The 27,587-nt window shown below is 33.2% G+C and overlaps 1 protein-coding gene across 1 annotated transcript in view; it reads right to left on the bottom strand.

Annotated features, from left to right (window-relative positions):
- Positions 1 to 25,568, bottom strand: part of LOC114327014 (myogenesis-regulating glycosidase) — a 53,222-nt gene extending 27,654 nt beyond the window's left edge. Inside the window, exons 1-6 of the mRNA XM_028275508.2 lie at positions 25,323 to 25,568; positions 21,712 to 21,937; positions 19,630 to 19,855; positions 8,407 to 8,494; positions 7,689 to 7,843; positions 5,953 to 6,109 (exon numbers count right to left, since the gene is read on the bottom strand). Of these exons, the coding sequence (XP_028131309.1) occupies positions 5,953 to 6,109; positions 7,689 to 7,843; positions 8,407 to 8,494; positions 19,630 to 19,855; positions 21,712 to 21,937; positions 25,323 to 25,437 (967 nt within the window). The 5' untranslated portion in view covers positions 25,438 to 25,568. The remainder of the gene's footprint in view (positions 1 to 5,952; positions 6,110 to 7,688; positions 7,844 to 8,406; positions 8,495 to 19,629; positions 19,856 to 21,711; positions 21,938 to 25,322) is intronic.
- Positions 25,569 to 27,587: the final 2,019 nt, after the last annotated feature.

Here is a 27,587-nt window from a genome sequence, read left to right as displayed (position 1 = left end):
CTAGTTTAAACTAGCCACATATCTAGGTATAAACACCTTTAGATTACATGAAACATATGTTTTGGTTTTTTCTACAAATCCAAGCTCTAGTATAAACTATATTTTTTCTGGCGTTTTTTTTTAAATATTTTTTGTCGTGGTTACGTAGTCTTGACATAACTAACAGACAAACAGATATTACACCCTTATCCTGTAAAACATTTTATAGCGTTTTATAAAATTAGTCGAGAAACCTAAAAAACCAGGAGGTCATAAAAGTTAATTGTACAAGTTAATGGAGAAAGATACGCAAATTATTCAACAACCGGAACAGGAAACGTTGTATTTTTTAGAAAATTGCTTAATAGAATCAGTTAAACCTGAAAGGAATTAAAAATCACATTACTTTTGTACATTACCGTTAACATTCAACCCTTTTCGATTAAAACAACCTTATTTATTTCGTATTCGGGGAAAATTAAACTAACTGGAATATTTGTTCTCGAGCCTTTTCGTTTCTAAATTTTTATTAGTGTAATGATTTTACCTTTAAGTGCCCTGTAGAGATATTTTTGTTTTGCGTTATTTTAAACACTTAGCATTTTTAGAGGGAACCCGCAATGATTAGATTCAAGCACTTGTTTTTTACATACTTTTAGACTTTTTGTCCAAAATTTCCTCTAGATGGTCGTAATCATGAATTTATTAAAGAATAATTTAAAAAATAATTGACATTTAAAGTAAAGGAGAAATAAAGAAAATACGTATTATTTTTCTCTTTCCTAAGATAATCCTAATATGATACAGTTTGGCCATCAAAAAAGCCGATTCCACGCTCATAATGGCATTTAGCCTAATCGCAACATAGGGGATTCCGTGGGCACTTTTAGTTCTCCACGATTTGATGGTAGTATTATAGGTTTTTGGGGTCGCTGAATCCAATGGAGGTGGTCTGGAAGCCCAAATGTGGTGCGTTTAATTGTTATTAACAAATTATGGTAAAATTAGGTGTTTTTTCAGAAATTATTAGAAGTCCTGTAAATAAATTGATAGTGTTAAGGCCTTATCTGGTGTATTTTTGGTCGCTGAATCGAATACGACTAGTCGCGATTACTCAAAATATGTTCTTATTTTGTTAATAACAAAATAATTATTTATTCGCCGCAAAGCTCGAAATGCGCCATCTACAGCAAGTTTGTAGTCTTTTTCATAGTATTTTTATACGCTAAATCGATTGCTGCCAGTCGTGATTTACCCCGAAACGAGGTGAAACTCACCCCCAGGGTAAAAGCACATATCGGCACAATATCACTTGTTTTGTTTGACATGTTAGCTACGTGCATGCCAAATTTCATGTCATTCCAATTGGTTTTTTTAGAGCAAAAACCGTGAGTAAACGTACTATACAGAGAAGACCTTAACACTATCAATTTATTTACAGGGCTTCTAATAATTCCTGAAAAACACCTAATTTTACCATAATTTGTTAATAACCATTAAACGCACTACATTAGGGCTTCCAGACCACTTCCATTGGATTCAGCGACCCAAAAAACCTATAATACCACCCTCAAATCGCGGCGAGCTAAAAGTACCCACGGGACCCCCTATATTGCGACTAGACTAATTTGAAATGAGGGTCTATCGTAGAATGTTGCGAATACCATGGACAGCACATCGTACACATAATTCAATACTGGAGAAATTTAACTTAAAAACTAGACTCACTACAACTATCAATCAAGGTATTCTGAGATATTTTGGACATACTATAAATAGAAGAAGAGAGGGACTATAAATGGAACGAATGATAGTTGAAGGGGAAGCTCTCCATTACGATGGTCGGACCGAACAAATAACATGACTGGTTACTCATTCTCTGAAGCAAAACAACACGCACAGGAGAGAGATAATTGGACAGAAAGAATCAAACAAATTACATGACGCCACTAGATCCTTACGAAGGAGAAAAGATAGAGGAGGAGGATACAGTTTGTAGAGTAGACTCGCGATTATCCCGGGTAATTGTGACCGTGACCACCTCGGATACACAAAAAACTCGGTTCTATACTGATAGACAAACGCGTAACTAACGATACTATGTAACAGTCCATTCCTCACTAGCACAAAAGTTTTCTCCTCCATACATAAACTACTTGTATAATTCCATAGCTTTTGCTTGGAGTATTGGAACACTTATCAGGTTGTACAATCCTCCTATTTGTAAAAATCACAACAACTCCTTAGAAGTTTGTTCATGGTGTCCTTTTTTCATGGTTTTGTTGACCCACTGTTCGATTTCACTCCGCTTAGGCTTCCAATCTCCAACAGTTACTTATCCAACACCTAAATCTGAAGCAACCTTCTTTTTTGATTCGCCCTTATCTAACCTTTGAATTGCATTCACCTTTGTTTCCAAAGATACAACTATTCTCTTCCGCTTTCCATTCATATTGCACAGTAAGATGCTATCCTACACTCACAAAAATCATCTTATGAAAAACTTGACATAATTTGACGATCTGAAAGGCAGCAAACAAAACGGTAGCTCAAGTCAGACTGATTAAAATATAGGAACAACTTTAGATAAAGCACGATACAGAAATTTTTGGAAATAAGTTAGTGACCAAGTTCTGGGAATACCGGCTCGAGCTCAGCAGCTTATATAAATATTCGCAATTGTGACTCACCAGCTACAACTTTAGCCTCGGCTCTAGACTCGGATCATCGCGAGTCTACTGTATATTATTCTTCTTATATTTTCTACATCAAATATAAAAAATATATATATCAAAAAAATATATGTAGGTATATACCGACTCTTGGTAAAGTATAGGTCGCTCAATATTTCTTGAGCTCTTTAATCCATTTAAAGCGGTGAATTAGTCGTCCTAACATATAACCTTTAGGCTATCGCTTAAAAATTAATATGTTTTTTTGGTTTAAAGACTGATAGGTTTTGTACACACTTGAAATGAATGAAAGAAGTGAAAGAAGTATATTAAAGTGTGTAAATGTATTTTAATTTCCTTAGCTAAGCGCTTTCGACATAAAAGTCATCTTCAGGCTAATGGTCAATATATAAAAAGAACCGGCTACTTAGGAATGTATTTTCTTGCATCGCATTAAGAAATTTTTAATTCTGGTCCACTGTACAACTCCGGCTGATGAAAGCTCCGGCTAGTTTTAATTTTTAATTTTTCAATGGTAAAACAATAAGAACAACCACTGGGACGATACATACATATAAAATTTTTGGCATGGTACAGGTTTTACCCAACCATTTTGAAGTGATAGCTCTGAAGATGACTTTTATGTCGAAAGCGCTTAGCTAAGGAAATTAAAATACATTTACACACTTTAATATACTTCTTTCACTTCTTTCATTTTTTTGGTTTGTCTGCTATCTTTTTCCGCTCTATCCTGTCCTGAATATTTTGCCACCAGTTTGCAATTTCCATCTTTAACACCGATGCAGTTCAACACCGAAAAATAATGGATGTTCTAACAAAAGCTCAAATGGATGATAAAAACCGGCATACAATATAAAATTTACATTGGAACCAATCAGCCACAATAAGGACAAATCTTGGTGATGAACAGATGGAAGCAAGGCGTTAGACAAGGATGTATACTTTCACATATATTATTTAATGTATTCAGAAGTACACACACCCAAACTTAAATGGAATCACCTGATATTTCTTATTATTTCGGGCGATTTTAAAACAACGAACACACGAAGTCAACCAATAATTATTTTAAAGCAATTTAATGGCAAATACATAACAATTAAATAAAACAATGACGTATTTAACAAACAAATTGAAAGTGGTTGTTTTAAAGTCAATAGCATACAAAACTTCAATGTAAAACGAATAATGTTTGACTTGTTTTTATTTATTTTTTTTGTATTTTGTGGTAGTCAGTGTTATCACCTCTAGTCCTTATGCAAGCTTCAGTTTGCACGGGCACGTTCCTAATCAAATTATCAACATTTTGTTGTGGTAGGTTGCTCCATCCTTTAAAAGCAGCTTGTACTAGCCGTGCGGTGTTTTGTGGATTATCCCGGCGAGCTCTAATTTTTCTTTTAAGCATATCCCACAAATACTCTATAGGATTAAGCACGGGTGAGCAAGCAGACCACTCCAAACAAGGGACACCTTTTGCTTCAATGATGTCTCTAGTCACTCTAATGGTATGTAGAGGTCCATTATCATGAAATAAAATTAAATTTTCTTCTGTTGCGCCTCTCCAGAGCCTGACTACAGGTTATCAACATACCTGTGAGCAGTTAAAGTTGATTGGATGAAAATTAAAGGAGTTTTTTTACGGATCACAGTTCCTCTCCAGAACATTACACTTCCCCTTGTACATTTGTGAACAGATCTGACAGTTTTCGCTCTTGCTTGTCTTCCTCGACCTCTAAGTACACGATTTCGTGGGCCATCTGATTTTCCGTCTGATTACATTAAATTCTGACTGTTTTTGAAAATAGCACATTTTGTCAATTCCCAATGTTCCAGTTTTGGTGGTGAAGACACCAATTTTGGCGATCAATCTAGTGCTACCTGGATAACTCGGGAACCCATAACTGTCACCTGCTGTATACTTCTTGGTACGAACTCTTCTTCTTATCCTTTCAACTGAAACAGTTACACATGTAGCTTCCAAAAGCTGCCTTTGGAGCTGCAGGTGAGAAATAGTTGGGTGTCTTCCAGCTGATTGGAAAATTAAACGATCGTGGAGAGCCGTTATTACTTTTGGCGACTTTCCCTTGCTTTATTTTTGAGCTTTCCTAGTTCCTGTTACCTAGCATATGTTTTGGACAGAACGCCCTGTATTGCGCCCAGCTCTGCAGCTATGTCCATCTGAGAACATTACTTTCTCCACAAGACCAATAATCTTTCCTCGTTGTAAGTTCTATAACCCCACATGAGGCATATTTTTGTTTTTGGACGCAAAAGTTAGTTTATTTATTTTCGTTCAACTTGCAACTCAAGCAAATAATCTATACCGTACCGGGCTGTACTATCCGATTGTCTTGTATATTTGTTTTTTTTTCAATAAAAACCTTTAATCTTCGCAACAATAACAAGTTTTTTCAAAAGAAATAAATATTACTTTGAAATACATGGTGATTCCATATAAGTTTGGGTGTGTGTATTTACTGAAGCCTTGGAAAATTGCAAACATGGAATACTCCTAAATGGAGAAAGCCTAAACAACATCCGCTAATATACAAAGTAAATGAAGCAAGTGAAAGATTTGGATTACAAGTAAATATATTAAAAACTAAATTTATGATCATCAGCAAAAATAAAATAAGAGACGTCCAACTGCTTATACAGAATACACCAGTGGACTGACTAAAACAGTCTACCTATCTTGAAACAATAGTAAACGAATAATGGGATCACTCACAAGAAGTAAAAAATGTAGAATAGAGATAGCTAGAAGTGCATTCAACAACATAGCCAAACTCTCTGAAAGCTACAACCTTAATCTGGAGATAAAGGTAAGTGAAGCAATGGAGAAAAAACTTAAATCCTTCGAGCTGTGGCTATACAGGCGAATCCTTGTGACCAAAAGGAGAAGAGAATCTTTGGCATATCCTGTAGTTGTTAGTCTTTCTATCTTATTTTTATAGTGTTCATCTTGGTCTATTTGTTACTGTTTTCCAGTATGTTATCTTCCTAATTAGTACGTCTTATTCTCTTCTTTGTGTATCCAAACCATCTCAGTCTTTATTTTTCAATAAATTTTACTATCTTCAGTTACATTATTTATTATTTCATGGTTACTCAGTTTTCTAGATTGTACTTGTTTTGTCTTTATTGGTTCATGCCTGCTTCTCATATTTTTTCCAATTTTCGGAAACATTACTTCCGCTCCATAATCTATCACCGATCTAATTACTGCTTTATTTATTTTAGTGTGTAGTGTTAATGAAGTGAAAAATTGATAACATACCTTTGTCAAGTCCCTCGTTAGAATAATTCTGACAATCATTGTTAACAAACGGATTAATCCACAGGGCAGTTTTAAAGCCTTGGGATTTTATGGAATCTATTAAACCATTTGGATCTGGAAATTTGTCCTTGTTAAATACGTGGGACCCAAAGCATACCTTAAACCAGAAGTAAATAATATTTTAACAGATTGTTACATGATTTAGTAATTGAAATACAAAATATAGTTCACAAGGATAATTGTGGGAGGGTTATCCATCACAAAATTTAAGAAGAAAACAAAAAGATCTTGCTTTTCATGATGTATTGAAAACGTTTCATATATCAGTCCAAATACATTATCAGTCCATCTAAAAGTAAATCAATCTTAAAACTTACAACCATAGAGAAAATTACAAAGAATAACTTACAGCTATCAATATGATGGAAGTGGAGCATAAATAAGTTTAGCTTAGGAATCGTAGAATTAAACCTTTAATGTTTTTTAAGATAAAAGCTCAGTTCTGTTTTTTCTGCAAAAAAAAAACAGTAAACGTTTAAATATACGGTTCCTGAGTTATGGGACTAACAGGAGTTACACTTCCATCATGTGAATAGCTGCAAATTATTGTAAATTATTCTTTGAAAATTTTGCAATAATCGCAATCTTTTAGATAAACTGATGATGTGTATGGATTAATATAAGAACCGCCTTCAATAAAAGATGTAGCAAACTCATTTTGATTTCTTCTTCAATTCTGTGATTGATAACTCTCCCCAATTATCATTATGAACTACATTAATAAAAATATACAGTGTACTGGAATAAGTGTTACCCCTCCCATTAACTTGTTTATTTTTAGCACGTAAGCAAAACGCTTGGACAGGTCGATTTTTAAAATAATCATAGTATATTATAGCATCAATGTTTCGTACTTTACGCGATCCCTCTTCAGTTAACAGGCATAACTTTTATTTTTTTTAATAGGAAAATACATCATGTGACACCTTATTTGAAAGCTTTTCAAATACTGATTACAAAAATGTATAATAATTTAATACTTTAAAGAGCGTATGCGCAAAATTTCCGTTCTAATGCTTTTTAAATGTAATCATTTTTTTCCGACTCCTAGGAAAACTAATAAGTATTTTTGAAAAATTGAAACGCTGAATGAAAGACTACAATATTATCGAGGGTCTAAAGTCCCTGTTAACTTCTGTGACGTTTATTTTAATAAGTTGCAGGGGTGAAAAAAAAAAAGAGAAAATTTAGTGTAATTTTTAATTTCAAATGTCTCATTCTAAAAAAACTTTTTGGTTATTCTAAGGGATTTTATGTCCTCGGTAATAATGTAATATTTCATTCTGCGTTTAAGTTTTTCAAAAATACTTATCCTTTTCTGAGGATTACTTCCGAAAAATACTTCCGAAATTTTGCGCCTACGCTGTTAAACATGATTAAAGTATTATACATTTTTGTAATCAGTATTTCAAAAGCTTTTAAATGAGGTGTCACATGATGTGCTTTCCTATTAAAAACAAGCAAAGTTATGCCTGTTAACTGAAGAGGGACCGCGTAAAGTTCGAAACATTGATGCTATAATATACTATGATTATTTTAAAAATCGACCTGTCCGAGCGTTTTGTTTATGTGCTAAAAATTAAAGTTAATAGGAAGGGGTACTTAACACTTATTCCTGCGCACTGTATATAAATTAAAAGTCGAGTTGCTTTTAAAAAATGCTTGTTTCTACTTACTTCCCAGTTCTCATCGATTTCTATCTGTCCTCCCAAAAAGTTATGGTCGACAATACTTTTCACAAACTCATTTACTTTGTTTTGATCGACAGGCTGTTTATATTTAGGCCAAGTGGTCCATATTGGTTTTCTTATCATATTTTCATTTGGGTATCCTAAAATAATATATGTATTAAATTTAAGATATTTTTTTCTAAATATAGTTCAAATAGGTTCGTAATCAGAAAACATAATAATTAAGTATTGTACTTTAAGATTTTTAAGTAATTGGTATCAATAAAAATCGAGGAAGGTTCATTTATAAATTGAAAATATTTAAAACATGAAAGAGATTAAAGCACTAAAATCGCCTAAATATCTAACTTACATTTTGGATTTTTTGACTTAAATTTCTGTTTAGCTGCTTGTTTAGCTCAAAATAATATTATTTGTTAGCTAGCAGTATCCTTCGTTTTACTAATTCAGATATGTCATTGTCGCTTATTATGAGAGAATCCAGATAGATAATAGTATATTATGCAACGAACATCTAATGATGGTCATTATAATGCGAGTACGAGGGATACGACATGAGCCGGGTAACGGCGAATATAATACGAGAATCATAATGGCAATTAAATCCGAGTAGTTTCGCAATAAATTAAAGTAAATTAAATCTCGAGATATTACAAATTTAAGAAGACTTTAATTTTAAATTTAAAGTTTAAAGTAAAGTTACCTGTTGGTTTTCCTAGGTAGTTGTTGACGGCATGGAGGTGAGCTTCTTTGGCGTTTTTCTTCGTAACAAGATCGTACTTTAGAATGTTCTAAAATAGATATAAACTATTATTGTCAGTTCAATGTTAAAACATAATAGTCTAAGATACGATATAAGGTCGATTTGAACCGATCTGTTTAATGGATAAAAATTATTGGATATGTAATTTAGCATGTTAACAATTACAAAAACAGGGTGGCCCGATCTAATCTTGTTCTCATTATAATTAATTAATAATTAAAAAATAACATTTTTTTATAAATTTGAAAAAAAATTCAACCCGGGCAGATATTATTTCTGTTTTTTAGCCATTCTACACAAAAAAGACCTTTTGTAATTTTTCTCTGGAGTTGATCGTTTTCGAGTTATAAACAATTTAAAACTGAAAAAACAACGAATGATGACGATTTTTACGGCTCAAAAACATAAGTATAAAATATCATTTTTGAAATTATGAAGTACCTAAATTCAAGTTCAAACCTTATTCTATCAGTTCTTGATAAGTCTTTTGGACCTATTTCATTCTGAAACATTATTTTTTAGTTGTTAATGCCCGCCTCCCCATAAGAAACCTTCTTCATTGACAATTAAAAAAATATATTTTAGAATAAAACATAGCTAAAATTCTTACCGAGGCCTGATAGAAAAAGGTTTGATCTTGAATTTATGTACTTGATAATTACAAAAATGATATTTTTACTTGTGTTTTTGAGCCTTGAGAATTATCATCTTTCGTTTTTTTTTCAGTTTTAAGTTTTCTATAACTCGAAAACGATCAACTTTGGAGAAAAATTACAAAATAAAATTTTTGATTAGAATGATCCAAAAAATCTTAAATAATATCTGCCCTGGCCGATTTTTTTTAAATTCATAAAAGAATTGTCATTTTTTAATTATTAATTAATTATAGGTAGAACAAGATTAGATCGGGCAACCCTTGTTTTTTGTAATTGTTAACATTCTAAATTACATATCCAATAATTTTTATCCATTAAACTGATCGGCGCAAATCGACCTTATATCGGATCCTCTACTACAGGGTGTCCCGAAAAGATTGGTCATAAATTATACCACAGATTCTGGGGCCAAAAATAGGTTGATTGAACCTCACTTACCTATATACAATAGTGCACACAAAAAAAGTTACAGCCCTTTGAAGTTACAAAATGAAAATCGATTTTTTTTCATACAGGGTCTCCCGGAAAATAGTGCGTTCCTTAAAGGTATAGGTAGAAGGCACCATGTAGAACAAAAAACTCTTATAACATTTTTTTCTAAATGCAACCGTTTGACCAAAAAATTAAAATGTATTTTGGTAGGCAAATTTAAATCTGACAACTATGTGCGGTACGCAAATTTAAGCATAGACAGTCCCATGTAAATAAATAGAGATAGAAGATAGATAGTAAACAGATAGTTTTAAAGAATCCTGTTTAGTGTCAATGCCGAAAATGTTTTCGAATAGTGAGTGTATTACCTATTATGTTATTACCTATGAATGGTGTTTGTGAAAGGTTACTTGAAACATCTATTCGGTATAATAATTATTTTCAAGTAAGTACAACTTAGTTATTTCAGTTCACAAGTAAACAAATTACTGAGAAATTATCTGGTGTATTTAAGTTCCACTGTAAACTATTAAAACTATGTAATTCAGTTAAAGCCCTCAGCAATACTCAGCATTCAACCCATTTAAACCTTACTAAATACATAATACTAGTTCAGTTAAAAGATATGTGTTTTTATGTTAAAAGATGTGCAATTCGTTTAAAATTATGCAATAGGTATTTCAATACATTTCAAAAGAAAATAATTTTAGTAAACAAATTAATAGTAAATACATAAGTATTACCTACTATTAGGTTGGATTATTTTAAATACTGTTAATCACAATCACAAACGAGTTCTTATTATGTTATTATTCCGTAGTGCGTACGATGTTGCCAGTTTATTAAAATTTCCAAACATTAAAATACAGTTATATGGAAAACAATGTTAACTTTTTTTTGGAAACGGCTAACTTTAGAAAAAAATGGTATAGGACTTTCTTGTTCCATATTGTGTATTCTCTCCATACCTTGAAGGAACGCACTATTTTCCGGGACACCCTGTATATCGAAAACTCTCAAAGATTTTTTATTGAAAATGGACATGTGGCATTTATATGGCAGCAAAATCTTAAAAAAAATTTAAGTAAAATTTGTGCACCCCATAAAAATTTTATGGGGGTTTTGTTCCCTTAAACCCCCCCAAACTTTTGTGTACGTTCCAATTAAATTATTATTGTGGCACCATTAGTTAAACACATTATTTCTAAAACTGTTTTGCCTCTTAGTACTTTTTCGATAAGCCAGTGTTTATCGAGATATTTTGAATATTTGTCGAATCCACCACATATTTGTATATGGTTAATTACGATTATAGAGACCTGTTAATAATCTGAAAATTTATTTATAATTTACATTTTTAGGTATGTTTTGAAAAAGAAGCTACATCTCGATAAAAGGTGACTTATGAACAAAAGACTAAGAGGCAAAAGTTTTAAAAATACTGTGTTTAACTAATGGTACCACAATAATACTTTAATTGGAACGTACACAATCATTTGGGGGGTTTAAAGGAACAAACCCCCCATACAATTTTTACGTAAATATATTGAAAAAGAAGCCGCATCTCAATAAAAACTGACTTATCGAAAAAATACTAAGAGGCAAAAAAGTTTTAAAAACGTCGTGTTTAACTAATGGTACCACAATAATCAATTAATTGGAACGTACAAAAAAGTTTAAGGGGGGTTTAAGGGAACAAAATCCCCATAAATTTTTTATTAGGTGGACAAATTTCACTAAAATTTTTTTCAAGATGTTCCTGCAATAAGAGTGATACATGTCCATTTTCAATAAAAAATATCTAATAGTTTTCGATATATTGAAAAAAATCGATTTTCATTTTGTAATTTCAAAGGGCTATAACTTTTTTTATGAGCACATTTGTACTAAGGTAAGTTAGGTTAAATCGAACTATTTTTGACCCCAGAATGTGTGGTATAATTTATGACCATTCTTTTCGGGACACCCTGTATAAAATAATTTGTCCTTATTAATTATCTTAATTAAAAACGGAGAGAAAAGTGAGAGTAGGTATTTAAATCGTCAGGACTAGATATGCTTTTGCGTTTGCTGACCACCACGTGTGAAGTTCTGCCGTCCGATTAAGACGAACAGTTTTCAAGTAAAAATCAATCTTATTTAGCACAGTAGTGACTTCCTTAACACAGTTCCAAAACCGTGTACTAGTTGTATTATATTGGTTTTATTAAGGAAAAATAAACATAGGGAGACGCAGAATATCGTGGCTGCGCGTCCTGAGAGAATGGTACGGATATACATCAAATGAACTTTTCACAGCAGCCGTCTCTAAAGTCCTAATATCTATGATGATTGCCAACATCCGTCGCAGAAATGGCACTTGAAGGAGTAGAGTTTTATCAGTTATATTATTTTCTTACGAAGTGGAAGAGAATCATCTATTCTTAACTCATCACAACTCATTTTCAGTGATTCTAAAAGAATTTTATTTTAATAGGATTGTTTTCTTTTATTTTTCTTTTTGTGTTTTAATTAATTTTAGGAAAATGATATTAACACATGGGTCAAGAAATATCCCAAAACAGATATTTGTCATGTTTATCGAATTTGAACCGTGTTTATTATGGCCAGCTTGTAGAAGAGCCATTCTCAATAAATTTAATGTTCTTTTTATAGTCCCTTTCTTCTTTAGGTATTTCAAATATGTAACATGTCGAACACCCTTAGAGATGAAGGAAACTGTGCTTTTTGTTTTAATTAATCTCTTCAAACGGTTTAAGGAGTTCCATTGTTCCATTAACTCCCACTGAGCAGATGTTAAATTATTTAAAGATTCGTGATCTGTTGTGTGGCAATGACCAGCAGTAGATATTCCCCGGATTGAATTATGATTATCAGATCTGTTGTGTACAACGAGACAGCTAGAGCTTTGGCTCTAATAAAATCTATCCATAAAATAATAGGTACAATCTTGTACTAGTTGGTGGTTTTGGCAAGTTAAGTTCTTGATTAATTGATTTGAACTTTTGTTCTAAATGTTCTTCTTATGTGCTATACCTGAATGGTTAGAATGGTTAACAATTAAATAAATTCATACACCTTTTGTCATACTGGTCCCACTGTCATGGACAAGTAAATGGATCTTGTTTTGAGAGCTATTCCATCTTTCCGCAATACCATTGAGCTCTTTTGCGAGATTGGTACCCGTAATGTGAACTAGCAAATGGCTTCATCGTTACAACATCAGAAGAATTACTATTCTAGAAGGAAATGGGAAAAATATACGAAGGTAGAAATTAAGACACAGGAAGAGAAAATTTTGAAAAAAAGGAAAAAGGGGAAGTTCCATTATGGTAAGGCAAGAGCAATAGGACGAGATGAGGATGGTGGTGCAGTGAACAAGTCACTGATTCCTAATCCGAGAAGATGAGGGTGGACTGAGTGCATCGGCGTTTGGATCTTTTCCTGGCGCAGATGTTCACAGGATATGGTTGTTTCAGGGTATATCTTTAGAGATTTATGATAGCATCTTTATATAATTAGGATAACAGAGGGTAGCCTGCAGAGAGGGCTAGAAAGTAGGGTGCAATCAGTCAAGGAGCTGGTGCAGGAGATACTTAGTTTTATATATCTGTGGTGATCAGTTCAAAGATATGTGAAAAGAACGATGGAGAGAAAGAATTAGGAAGAAAGGCAATCCCAATGAAGGCAGGGTATCCATGAGCAAGAAAGAAGATAAGGTAAATTAAGAGGTGGCGTGATTGAACATGAACAGGGAGAGGAGAGAAAGATTAAGCAGTCGTAGTGAGAAAGTGCGAGAATGCATAAGAATCGTGCGTGAATGAGAGATCGGGTGAATGCCATGCCGAGTGTGCCGAATGTCCAATCAGAGCGGTCCGGCCGGCAATTCATGGTTGAAGAGATAGTTTTTTTTAGCAGATATGTCTCAGCCATTGACGACGATGGTGTCCTAACAACCCCTGCGTGAGGTCTCGGATGTCATTACGCTGGGGGAATCCTGTATAAATGAGTCTAGAAAGCGGTTCTGCTTACTTTTTAGGGCCAAGGTATGTTTCAGACATTTTGATTATCTCCCTATCATTATTGAGCATTCATTTTTTGCCGAAATGCACAAATCATTTGCTGAAAATTTTCACTTCAGTCAAGAGCTTAGTCAAATATTTGGTATTCGGTATTCTGTCAAATCACTATTGGCTGCATCTCTAATTAAAATTAATATCTATTTACTATTTTAAATATTCTATTTGCAAATATTAGCAATAACTGAATAATAAATGTAGGTGTAGCAATTATATAACATAATTTAATAATATTAAAACACTTGAACAATACTATAAACCCAATTACACTCTATTCGATAAAATCAACATGTTTTCATTATATTTTGTTCTAAAGGGTTTTTATATACACACAACCAAAATTATATACAGTATGTCCCTGTAAGTTGTATCCATATGGAAAACTTTTTTATTATTAATTTTACGAAAAAAAGTTATTCTTCATAAAAAGCTCTGCATGGTCCAAAACCTAAGATTTAACCATCAAATATCAAATTTTTTGAATATTATACGAGGTATGTCAAAAAGTTTGAATTTCACTCAAGAGCAAAGCAGCTTTATTTTTAACAATATTAAAAATTGCTATTATAAAAAGTTGTTTGGAATTAAAAACTATATTCTAATATGCAATTACATCCTTCTAAGTGTAATTTTTTTTTTTTGAAAAATTATGGATAACTTACATTATTTTCAGTTATTTCAATTCTGATAACTCTTTTATTATTAATTTTACGAAAAAAAGTGATTCTTAATAAAAAGTTCTGGCTGGTCTAAAACCTAAAATACAACCATCTTATATCAAATATTATTAATTTTATACGAGGTATGTCAAAAAAGATAAATTTAGATCAAAAGTAAAGTACCTTTATAGTTCAGAATATTTCAATTAGAAGGATGTAATTACATACTGAAACATAGTTTTTAATTCCAAATAACTTTTCATAATAGGAATTTTCGATATTGTGAAAAATAACGTATGTTACTATTGAGCGAAATTCATATTTTTTGACATACCTCGTATAAAATTGATAAAATTTGATATAAGATGGTTGTATTTTAGGTTTTAGACCATGCAAAACTTTTTATTAAGAATCACGTTTTTTTCGTAAAATTAATAATAAAAGAGTTATCTAAATTGAAATAACTGAAAATAATGTTACGTTATCCATAATTTATCAAAAACTTTTTTTTCAATTAGAAGGATGTAATTGCATATTAGAATATAGGTTTTAATTCCAAACACCTTTTCATAATAGAAATTTTTAATATTGTTAAAAATAAAGCTACTTTACTCTTGAGTTAAATTCAAACTTTTTGACATACCTCGTATAATATTCAAAAAATTTGATATTTGATGGTTAAATCTTAGGTTTTGGACCATGCAGAGCTTTTTATGAAGAATAACTTTTTTCGAAAAATTAATAATAAAAAAGTTTTCCATATGGATACAACTTACAGGGACATACTGTATAATTACCATATATTTCACAGCAATATTTATTTCTTTTGAAAAAACTTATTATTGTTGCGAAGAATAAGGGTTTTAATTGAAAATATTCAAATCGATAAGACAACCAGTACAGATAGTATAGCTCGGTACGGTATAGGTTATTTGCTTTAGTTGCAAATTGAACGAAAATAAATAAACTAACTTTTGCGTCCAAAAACAAAAATATGGAGCAAGTAATGTTCTCAGAGGAACATAGCTGTAGAGCTAGGCGTAATACAGGGCGTTGTGCTCAAAACCTATACTAGGTAACAGGAACTAGGAAGCTCAAAAATAAAGCAAGGGAAAGTCGCCAAAAAGTAATAACGGCTCGCCACGATCGTTTAATTGTCCAATTAGCTAGAAGACACCTATTCATTTCTCACCTTCAGCTCCAAAGGCAGCTCTTGGAAGCTACAAGTGTAACTGTTTCAGTTGAAACGATAAGAGAAGAAGAGTTCGTACCAAGAAGTGTACAGCAGAAGACAGTTATAGGTTCACGAGTTATCCAGGCAATACAAGATTGATCGCCTAAATTGATGTCTTCACCACCAAAACTGGAACATTGGGAATTGGAAAAATGTGCTATTTTCAGAAAAAGTCAGGATTTGTGTAAAATCAGATGACCCACGAAATCGTGTACTTAGAGGTCGAGGAAGACAAGCAAGAATGAAAACTGTCAGATCTGTTCACAAATATACAAGGGGAAGTGTAATGTTCTGGAGAAGAACTGTGATCCGTAAAAAAAAACTCCTTTAATTTTCATCCAATCATTTTTAACTGCTCACAGGTATGTTGACAACCTGTAGGTTGTCTGGAGAGGTGCAACAGGAGAAAATTTTATTTTCATTCATGATAATGAACCTCCACATACCATTAGGTGACTAGAGACATCATTAAAGCAGAAATTATCCCTTGTTTGGAGTGGCCTGCTTGCTCACCCGAGCTTAACCCTATAGAGTATTTGTAGGATATGCTAGTACAAGCTGCTCTTGAAGAATGACTTTCAGTCAGGTGATAATACTGACTACCAAAAAAAAACAAAAAAAAAAAAAATAATTTAAAAAACTCAAACATGAAGTAAAAACCATCTCTATGTAATTAGTATATTTATTAAAAATTTTAAAAATCCCAATAAATTGAAAAAATGTGTCCAATCCAGAACGTTTTCGGACCTATCAGTCCATCATCAGTGAATTCGAATACTTGCTAAATACCCCGGAACCAAACAATGGTTGAAATTATAATTCAATATACATGATGTTGTAGTGATATTGAACAGGCTAAACGCCGATGTTAAAAGATATAACCTCCGGGAACATGGTGAAACTCTACCAGGAAACTTAATCAACCATCTTAGGCCAACGTTGACTACCAAGTAGACTTTTTTCCTGGTAGAGTTTCACCATGTTCCCGGAGGTTATATCTTTTAACATCGGCGATTAGCCTGTTCAATATCACAACAACATAATGTATATTGAATTATAATTTCAACCATTGTTTGGTTCTGGGGCTATTTAGCAAATATTCGAATTAACTGATGATGGAATGATAGGTCAGAAAACGTTCTGAATTGGACACATTTTCTCAATCCATTGGGATTTTTAAAAATTTTTAAAAATATACAATTACATAGAAGTGGTTTTTATTTCATGTTTGAGTTTTTTAACTATATGGTATACAGCCAACCTAGGGATCTATCCTTTTTAAAAATAATTTAAACATTATTCGTTTTACATTGAAATTTTTTATGCTATTGACTTTAAAAAAGTAGTTTCAATTTGTTTGTTAAATACTTTATTGCTTTATTTAATGGTTATGTATTTGTTATTAAATTGCTTTAAAATAAATATTGTTTGACTTCGTGTGTTTGTTTATTTAAATTCGCGCGAAATAATAAGAAATATCAGATGATTCCATATAAGTTTGGGTGTGTATATTTCCAAATTTGATGAAATAGTTTAATTATATATCTCACACATGCTTGGGTTTTGTGTAGGTGTTTACAGTTAGAACAGAAAGGTTAATGTTTTTCAATTTGAAAATGTGTTTGAAAACTCTCCAGGTCAATTTGTTTTTAATTACGCCCCGTTTAATGTAATTGGAAACGGTGGCGAAGTCACAACTTTTTGATAATTGCCTCTTTATGCCTGAAGTATTCTCTAAACGATATTTAAAATAAAATTCTACTTTTTATAGAATTTTAGAAATGTGTAACGTCAATGATTTTGGGTCAAGCGGATAGCTGCAACTTCAGATTTTTTGACTGTAAGTTATACTTTTTATACTTAGTACTGGAACCACTCATGAACTAACGAGAACAATCGGAGAAAATTGAGCTGCCCACATGCCCATTGTCTTAGCAGCGTATCTAGCTACAGCCTATGTAACTTGTCTGATTTTACGATGTCTAATATTATAGTTGATGGCGAATCACCCTGTTACACTCCTTTTTCTGTTGAAATTTTTTTATTCTACCCTCTTTTTTTATTTTTTAATCTGATGTATTTGATCAGTGATCAGTACGTCATCCCAGTCTTGACAAACGGAACAGAAACACTTACCTTAACAAAAGTTTTGGCTACCAAACTGAGAGTCATGCAGAGAAGAATAGAGCTGTTATTAAAAGCTATTAAATGTTAGGAATAACTCTGCTAGACAGAATAAAAAATCTTCTACTTCTCCTTTAGAATAAAGAATTCTGATGTCTTCGACATCAGAAAGGTGACTAAAGGTAGAACACAAGATCTTTTAAAAATCATTAAATGAACAGAATGAACTAAAACTAAAGTATTCGTTAGATATTTATTTATAAAACAATAAACATCATGCATATTTATTATAATTGCATAAGTAGAACACCGCTAAAGTGCACGTTTTGCTTACATCAACAAGGCTGTGTAATAAACTGACACAGTAATGAATAACTATAGACAAATATATTTACATAACGATGTCTTGATAAATAAAGGTAACATGTTGAGATTTAGATGAGATTTGAGTCATTAGTGGGTCAGACGAGTTAGTTAGTGAGGTTTGTGGTATTGCTACCGTTTGGAGCAGAATAATGTAATCACCTATCAACTGAATACAAATATTTCAAAAGCGTAGTAAATTCTTCTATGTATCTGGTAAATAGTAGCATATGCTACAGAGGAAAGTAAATGCTTTGTAAGTGTAGTAAAAACTTCAAAAGTGTAGTACATAATTGAAGCATTAGGAGATACTACGTTTTTGCATCTACGTAGTAGGTGCTTTTGCTTCAGCAAATAGTATCTACTTTGTAGCATTTTCTTTTACGTACAAGTATTTGCTTTTGTTGAGAAGACCATAACACACAACAAAAGTACCTACTACTGACCTGAAGTATCTACTACTAACCGTGGCGCCAGCCGTGTCTGCATTACACCAATCGTGATGGAACTAGTTTTCCATGTAGGTACTTGTGATTTGTGAATTCATATTTTTACGTACCTAATAATTATTAGAATAATTATACATGAGCAAAAATGAGTGACTCAGATTACGAAGCGAAAAAAGAGTTACACGAGGATAAAAATGAACAATTGTTGTTTATTAATCTTTTTGAAACTTTTTAAACTTTATTTGATAAAAGAATGACCCCAAAAATTCAGTACCTTTGTCACAGTTTGTAAATTTTTCTACGAATAATCCATAAATGCTGCCATATTGTAACAAAAAAACACCTACGCCCAAGTCGTCCTTCCACCAACTTCCCTTAAACTGAAGCAAATACTACCAAACTGGCAAATACTTCAAAAGTACATTCTTCTACATGTACATTGTATGTGTCTTGTAAATAGTAGCATATGCTATGGATGAAAGTAAAGGCTTTGTAAGTGTAGTAGATACTTCAAAAATGTAGTAGGTACATACTTAAAGCATTATCAGATACTACGTTTTATGCATTCCACCTTCCACCCATTGTCTTAGCAGCGTATCTAGCTACAGCCAGTGCTGTTTTTGTAACAATAGAGGTTCCGCTACGCAATTTTCCGGGGGGACTGGAGAGGGTTCATAAGGGGGGTTTGCCCTCGGGAAAACTTTTTAAATTTAGCCTCAATAAGGGCGTCTTAAAGCTATTTGGGAGCAAGGAAAAAATTCAGGAATTTGTCAATAATTTGGTTGTTTTTTATTTTTTGACCCAAGAGGTGCCGGTACGGCATACCGGCGCGTACCGTCACAAAAAGAGTACTGGCTACAGCCTATGTAACTTGTCTGATTTTACGATGTCTAATATTATAGTTGATGGCGAATCACCCTGTTACACTCCTTTTTCTGTTGAAATTTTTTTATTCTAGCCTCTTTTTTTTATTTTTTAATCTGATTAGCTTTTCCTGTATATCTACTTATATTCGTAACATTCCACGAATGGCAATAATCAATATTTATTTGTAACACTGCCAAAAAAAGTATCTGCGAAAACTTGCGAGAATGTCCTGATCACTCCTATAGAAAACCGAATCAAAATATTTGCAATACCTTAGAAAAAATTGAAGAATTTTCTTACCCTCTGACGATTCACATAGGGATTTATACACTTAGCTATCAGAAGTAGTGCTCCGTTTTCGTTATTATTTTGGTCAATGAATAGCGGTACTTTATCATCAATAAAAATAAAGGTACCCTTACTATTTAACCAGTATCTTTCAGCTACAGCAAAATTGTCTGCCTTTTTGATTACATACGGATCATTTCCATTTAATACTAACTTCTCCAACGGGTTCTGTAGGTACCTGTAATACAATTTAAAAAAAGTTAACAAATACGCTTAAGTGCACAATATAGATTGGCAATATTCCTTTCCTGTATTAGCGTCAGATAGCAAAATAAGAATTAGGAAACAGGAATGTAAATTTGCAAAACAACTGAAATTAATAAATTAAAATTATTAAATTTCAAACACACAAAAAAAGGAATTTATCTAAAATAAAGCAATCAAAGCATGGGCACTCCTAAATTCATCTAAGCGACAGCGAACTGTTTGCTAATCTTAGACTTTTCGTAAATTTCGATAGCTCAAACTTTATTTAGATTTTATCAAATCGTGTTTCGTTTATGTCCATCAGAGTAGATGGCTCTTTTATGAGGTTGTATCATCCCGAGCCTCTGACGACGCAGGGACGTGCTGAAAAAACGTTGTAGGACTCTACTGATAGCGGTTCATATCTGGAAGGTTTAAAGAATTTGCCAGTTGTTACCTAAACTCTCCCATGTTAGGTTCTACCTACAATTTCCCAACCAATATGGTTGATGTCATATGATGGCAGGGGTTAATCTGGAAATATCTTTAACATCCTTTAAAATCGGATAATATAATGTAACCCCAACTGTTTAAAATCAATTTAAGGGTTCTTACCCGTACATTTTGGTGGTTTAAAGTATGTAAACCTGTGATAACACTGGTGATGGAATATTGATTCAGAAAATGTTTTGTTGTGATACAGCCCTTTTTTGAATTGTGTTCTGGCGCCATATAGTCCTGTCGCCAGGGGGTGTACAACGGCCTCTTAATTCAGATGGACTTACCCAAGTTTTTTTTATATATTTTGACCCGTAGAATACGATTTTTTTGGGTAACAGTTGATCCGGATGTCGATAAGATTGTTATAGACAAAGAACTTGAGGAATCACATAACAGCGATTTCTCGCAAAACAAAACATCTTTTTGTATTTTTTGGGTCATTTTAAGCAAAAAATATTCCTACAAGTTTTTTCGTAGAATGCATAGTTTTCGAGATAACCGCGGTTGAACTTTCAAAAAATCGAAAAATTGACATTTATGAACCCGAATAACTTTTGATTAAAAAATAAACTAGCAATTCTGCTTACCGCATTTGAAAGTTTAAGTCAAATTATATCGGTTTTGATTATTTGCATTGCTAAAAATTAATTTTTTTATTGTTAAACTAATCTGTAAACACATAGTGTTTCCCGTGCCTAATGCATACGTTTTAACGCATGCTACGTAGAAATTGCCTCGCTTGCACTTGTAGCTACTCTACCTACTCGTTCGATTTTAAATGAGAAATCATAGAAAACATCACTCACATACTAGGTGTTTATAGCTTTGTTTAACAATAAAATAATAAATTTTTAGCAATGCAAATAATCAAAATCGATATAATTTGACTTAAACTTTCAAATGCGGTAAGCAGAATTGCTACTTTATTTTTTAATCAAAAGTTATAAGGGTTCAAAAATTACAATTTTTCGATTTTTTGAAAGTTCAACCGCGGTTATCTCGAAAACTATGCATTCTACGAAAAAACTTGTAGGAATATTTTTTGCTTAAAATGACCCAAAAAATACAAAAATATGTTTTGTTTTGCGAGAAATCGCTGTTATGTAATTCCTCAAGTTCTTTGTCTATAACAATCTTATCGACATCCGGATCAACTGTTACCCAAAAAATTCGTATTCTGCGGGTCAAAATATATAAAAAAACTTGGGTAAGTCCATCTGAATTAAGGAGGCCGTTGTACCCCCCCTGGCGACAGGACTAATATATTTGGCTTTAAATGCATCTAAGTGACAGCAGTGTGTATGCTGAAATATATATAAACGAAAATATAATTGAACGGGTTCTTACCTTTCTGGACCGCCAAACCAGTAACTGTTTCCTGAATTCAGTTGAAATTTATCCACAAACTCACCATCTGTATAAACAGAATTCCAGACGATTTGGTAACCACTATCGACCTCATTTATTGATAGTGAGGATCCGTTAAAAGCGCATTGAGTATAGTGGTTCTGGCAGTCACTTACTGTAAAATCTATGCCAAAACCAATTGTTCCTTGCAACGTTACTTCATTGTCTGCAACATAAAAATTAAATATTGTTACATAAAAAAGCCACTTATGTTTTACTAGCACATTTCTCAAAGGTATAGTGCTTTTCATGACCATTTTTCAGTGCGTAACAATTTTCCGATTTCTCTCTAACGCATTAAATTGTATGTGACAGAAAAGAACGCACGTCGCTGATTACAGACATTTATAACATTTATTCTAGTTATTCTAGTTGTCGATAGATGGCGCCATAATCAAAAAATAATTATTTATTAAATAAAATAATAATATTATTAATATAATCTGTACAATTTATAAGACTATACAAATCAAAGAAAATACCATTTTATAAATGCAATAGACAAAATTGATTTGTTTTTATTCCAAATTGAAAATAAAATGTGACAACTGTCAGATTGAACTAAAACGTCATGTTAGATTAAATGTCATAAATGTGTATTATCACGGACTTACCTTTTTTTCTATAATTTGTGACGCACTGAAAAATGGTCATGAAAAGGAGAATATCATTCAATAATATCTGTAATACCAGTACTAGTTAATCACTCAATATGTATATGAATATAATATATTGTCATCTTCAAGCAGTAATAAGACACTCAACCTGACCAGTATATCTGATTAAAAATATATTTAACGTATTCTCTATTACGTCTTCGAATATAAAAAATTTGTGAAACCAATTTCTAGTTATATCCTTTATATCTGCCTTTTACCATTTATAAGGCAAGGAGACGACGAATAAAGGAGACGTAAGGGACTCTACAATATGCAGTCACATTCCGCCTACTCGTGTAGAAAATAAGTCCAACGAAAGTTAGTTTCGTGTACTCACAATCTGAGTAAACTGAGACAATGACAGACAGCTTATGTTTCATTTCAGTTCAGAGATGATCAATCATGTCCTTGCGTATGTTTCAGTCTTCCCGGACCTCATCAGACGAGCTACAAAATCACCTCTGAATCGAAACGATACCAAACTCTCTATCTAAGACGAAGTAGAGAGGAGAGACACTTCCTATCTCGCACAATGAGAGACAGGAAAATAAAAGATGGAATGCTGAAATAAAAAACTGGAGACCATGGACAGGAGGAAGAGGAAGAGGAAGACATCAGATGCGATGGAAGGACAATATTGTAAAATCTGCAGGAACTCACTGAAAAAGCGCAACCAAGGACAAGCAGATATGGAAGGATTCTGTCCAAAGTTGGACAGAAATGGGCGAAATGGGCTAAAGAAAAAGAAGAAGGGGAGCAGACAACGGGATAATATAGACTGCAGGTGAACCTTCTGTGTTCTAAAATTAAAGATACCTTATGGGATGTCTCTTCCGATAATATTGTAACCAAATATAGTCTCAAGATACTTTCCCAGTTGAACATCCACAGTCCACGAGAGGAATGTCTTCTTCTTCTTCTTCTTCCTATTTATAAGCAATTCTGTGGCAAGGTTGTGGCTCCATCTTTTGCGCGGTCGGCCGATACTTCTTCTACCGATTGGTGATTTATTTCGTGCTATTTTGACCACACGTGTCTCCTCCATTCTGGTTATGTGGTTGTTCCATTCTTTTTTTTTCTATTTAGTGTCCATTCGTTTATACACTGTACGTTACATTGTCTTCTAATATCTTCGCTTCCCTTTCGATCTCTCACCGTATTTCCTGTAACTCTCCTCAGTACTCTCATCTCTGCCGTTTCCAGTAGTCTTTGTGTTGTGGCTGTATCGGGTCTTGTTTCTGATGCATATGTCATTATTGGTCTTACACTGGCTTTATAAATTCTTGACTTTATCTCAGTGTTAATATGTCGGTTTTGTCTAGGTCTCCGTAATTTGACAATGTTATTCCAAGGTATTTTACTTCCATTACTTGTTCAATACTGATTAGATACCATCAATTTCTATTTTGCATCTGATTAGTTCTTCACTGATTACTATTGTTTTGGTTTTCTGAGATGAAATTGTCAATTGAATTCTTTTGCTTTTATGTTAAATCTGTGGACTAATCTCTGCAGACTATCTTCATTTTGGGCTATCAATATTGCGAGGTGTGTGTAGCAAAGTATTTTTACTTCTTTGTTTCCCATTCTATATCTTCTTCCTTTGATGACTTTTTGATGATTTCATTCATGATTAAATTGAAAAGCATAGGACTCAATGAGTCTCTCTGTCCTATTCCGCTGTCTATATCTATTGTTTCTGTAAGTTGTCCATCTATTCTGACTTCCATTTTGTTGTTTTAGTAGATGTTCTCAATAGTTTTTATGATATCTAGAGGGACTTCTCTATTATACAGAAGATGGATTATATCTTTGAGTCTTACTCTGTCAAATGCTTTCTTTAAGTCAATCAGACATAGAAATGCTGGTCTATTATACTCTAGTGATTTCTCAGTAATTTGCTTTATGACGAATATTGCATCTGTATACGATCTTCCAGTACGAAAACCCTGTTGTTCATCTGCTAAACTTATCCTCTGATTCATTACGTCTTGTAAGATTTTAGTTGTAAGTTTTATGGTAGTATTTAACAAGTTGATACCTTTGTAGTTTTCTGGCTGCTTTTTATCTCCTTTTTTGAATAGTAGAATTAGTTCGCTCGTTCTCCATTCTTCCGGTATTTTATTGTATTTTATGATTTTGTTAATTAATGTTGTTAATTGTTCTGTCATTGCTGCTCCACAATATTTCAGTAATTCGTTTGGTATTCCATCTTTACCTGCAGCTTTTCTCTTCTTCAGCTTTTCGAGTGTGTTTCGTACTTCCTGTGCACTTATATTAACATCTTCATTTGTGGTAATTTCTGGTGTTTCCGGTTCTAGCATCATTTGTTCTTCCTCTGCATAGAGCTTTTTTAGATAGTCAATCCATGTATCCTTTTCTATGTGTTTTGGTTCTATTAGTTCCTTTACCTCCGTTCTTTGACCTCTTATAAAGCGCCATATTTCCTTTTGAGGACCATAAAAATCATGTTCCATTTCTTTTGAAAAACGTTCCCAGTGATAATTTTTAAGTCTTCTTACTAGAGAGGAATGTAACAGAGTGAATACAAAATTCAACAAAACAGAGGTTGCAAAATTACACTTGGTATAAACATATGCAGCCAAGATAGGTCTAAAACTGTAGAAGGTTCATGTGGATGAATTTATACTAATGTAATGCTGTAAACAAGACGAAATTATGGTGATTGTGAATATCTTCAACAAGATAAGCATTCACAATGGTGATCACCAACCTCGGACAATTCTGATATGGCTCCTAAAGAAGAAGTAAATACCTTCTCTATATAAAACTAAAAGAACATCTGTGTCACTGTATTCATGTCCAACTTCTGATTTAGTAATTGTACCGTTTGAAGATTAGTTATTATATGGGAAGTTATTTCAAACTTACCATCATTAAAAACAGAAATGCTCAAGCCATTAGTTGTTGGCTTAAGATCAATCTTAGCTTCACCAAAACTAAAAACTAATAAAGTTAAAACATTAAAACATATTTTTAGTTCCATTATGAAGTAGGTATACTACACGAATCTGATGGCTGCAAATCTATTTATAAACACTTGATTTTTATCGATAACAGCATATATCAACTGTAGAAAAAAACACACTTGTAGATTTCGTACCACTTGTAGATTAAAACATGTGCCTCAAATATTTTGTATAAAAAATAATATAATTTAATCAATAATAAAATTTGTTACTAAGAATCAAGTATTTTGGATTGCATTGTGATGTTTCGATGAATGTGGAAACAACCATGTTGGTCTTAAGGCGGAGATAGATATCCGCGTCGCGAACTCCGCGCCGTGTGAGCGCCGTGCGTTCGTGGCGCGGTTAATGTTCGTTAAAATTTTTCAATTTTACGAACCTTCCGCAATCCAGGGGAAACTTACGAACCTTTAGTAATTGTAGATAATTAGTATTAAATGTGGGTGCCTACATTGGATCAGATCAGATCCGATATCGGCCGACGTCGGGAGTAGCTTCTTCTATTCTCATCGAGAAGTGTTTGGTTTCATTCCGATTGGTTGCAAGTTGAGTTTCAAGTTGGTTGCAAGTTGCAAGTTGGTTGCAAGTTGGTTGCAAGTTGGTTGCAAGCTGGTTGCAAGTTGGGGGTTGCAAGCTAACATGTTTAAATATATTCAATGTCATCATCTCTTTAACACATCTTCATCGGAACTCATTGTCGGTGGTCGGTGGTCGGAAGTTAACGGAACCAATAGGGCTTTTCATCGATTGTCATTTGTTTCGAGCTTCTGTCATGTGCCACATAATATTAATATATCTACGTCATACGTCTTTGGTTTGTATCTTATTTGTATCATTGGTATATATCAATAACGTATGACGTAAATATATTAATATTATGTGACACATGACAGAATCTCGAAACTAATAACTGTGAATGAAAAGCCCTATGTAGGAACCCTCGCCGGAAAATCGGTCTATATCGGATCTGATCTGATCGGAGAAATATGGATTCAATGTAGGTGCCTCCTATCGGATCGGATCGGATCTGATCTGATCTGATCGGATCGGATCGGAGAAAAACGGATCCAATGTAGGTGCGGTCTAAGACCAAATGTTTACCTTGTCAAAATCGTAAAAATTCTCGAATTTTAAGGGATTGTTTCAGTCCTGAAAATTTTAGGGACTACCTTTTTCGCTTTCCGGTGACACAATTATAATACATCTGCTTGTTCCAACTGCATTGCTTCACCAGAAACAAAGTTAAATTTTTAATTTATGAATGTTCTTCTTATATTGATAACGATTTCCAAAGTGAAAGTCGAAACGTCAAGTAAGCTTTATTTCAAACTCGAGTTGTGGATTATGTCCAAATAAAATAGTAAATCTAATTTTGTATTTCTCACGCCCATAAAAAGACAACAATGAAATGACCTTTTTTACATAGGTCCGCATGTATATTTTCTATTTCAGCTTCTATTTCCCTTCAGATATCGGCTTTAAGTTGTTTTTTTAAATGGGCCTTTGTTGAGAATCCCACAATAATGATTTTCCACGGTAAACATCAATAAGTTTGATATTTCTTCCGACCACTCCATTACTAACAAATATTCAACTCAGGCGCCCAGAACCAACAAACCACCCGCAAACCCGTACAAATACGTATTGCGAACCATCAAAGCATTTGTTGAAAAGCCGACAGAAGTTAGATCGTGGTGCGCCGTGTGCGAGCCGTTTGTGTGCCACTTGAAAACACGTACTAATCTAACAAACATGCTGCGCGCGAACGGCTCTCACACCGAGCGGAGCGCATATGTATACCCGCCTTTAGACTGTGAGCCTGAAGCTCGTCAGAACTCCACGAAGGAGATACTAGATGAAAAAGTTCCCATCTTCGTCACGGCGCATCTCAGTAGCCAATTGGGAACGTACAAATCGCTTATCGAACCATGGGACAAAAAAATGTGAATAAGGTGTAATGAAATAAACATGACATAGTCAAATCATTAAGTGACAAAACACCAAGTGTAACACCATTATCCCCAAGGGATGCATGGTACAGGGGTAAAAGAGATCCCTAAACGATGCTCCCGATGAGAAAAAAGCGGTGAAGTCTAACTCAGGACATTCAAGAGAAAGACTCTGAGAAAAGTATATGGCCCGGTACAAGAGAAAAACGGCACATGGA

The sequence above is a fragment of the Diabrotica virgifera genome, chromosome 1 (genome assembly GCF_917563875.1).
Source record: "Diabrotica virgifera virgifera chromosome 1, PGI_DIABVI_V3a".
In the NCBI taxonomy this organism is placed as follows: domain Eukaryota; kingdom Metazoa; phylum Arthropoda; class Insecta; order Coleoptera; family Chrysomelidae; genus Diabrotica; species Diabrotica virgifera.
This window is presented reverse-complemented; position numbering and strand designations above follow the sequence as displayed.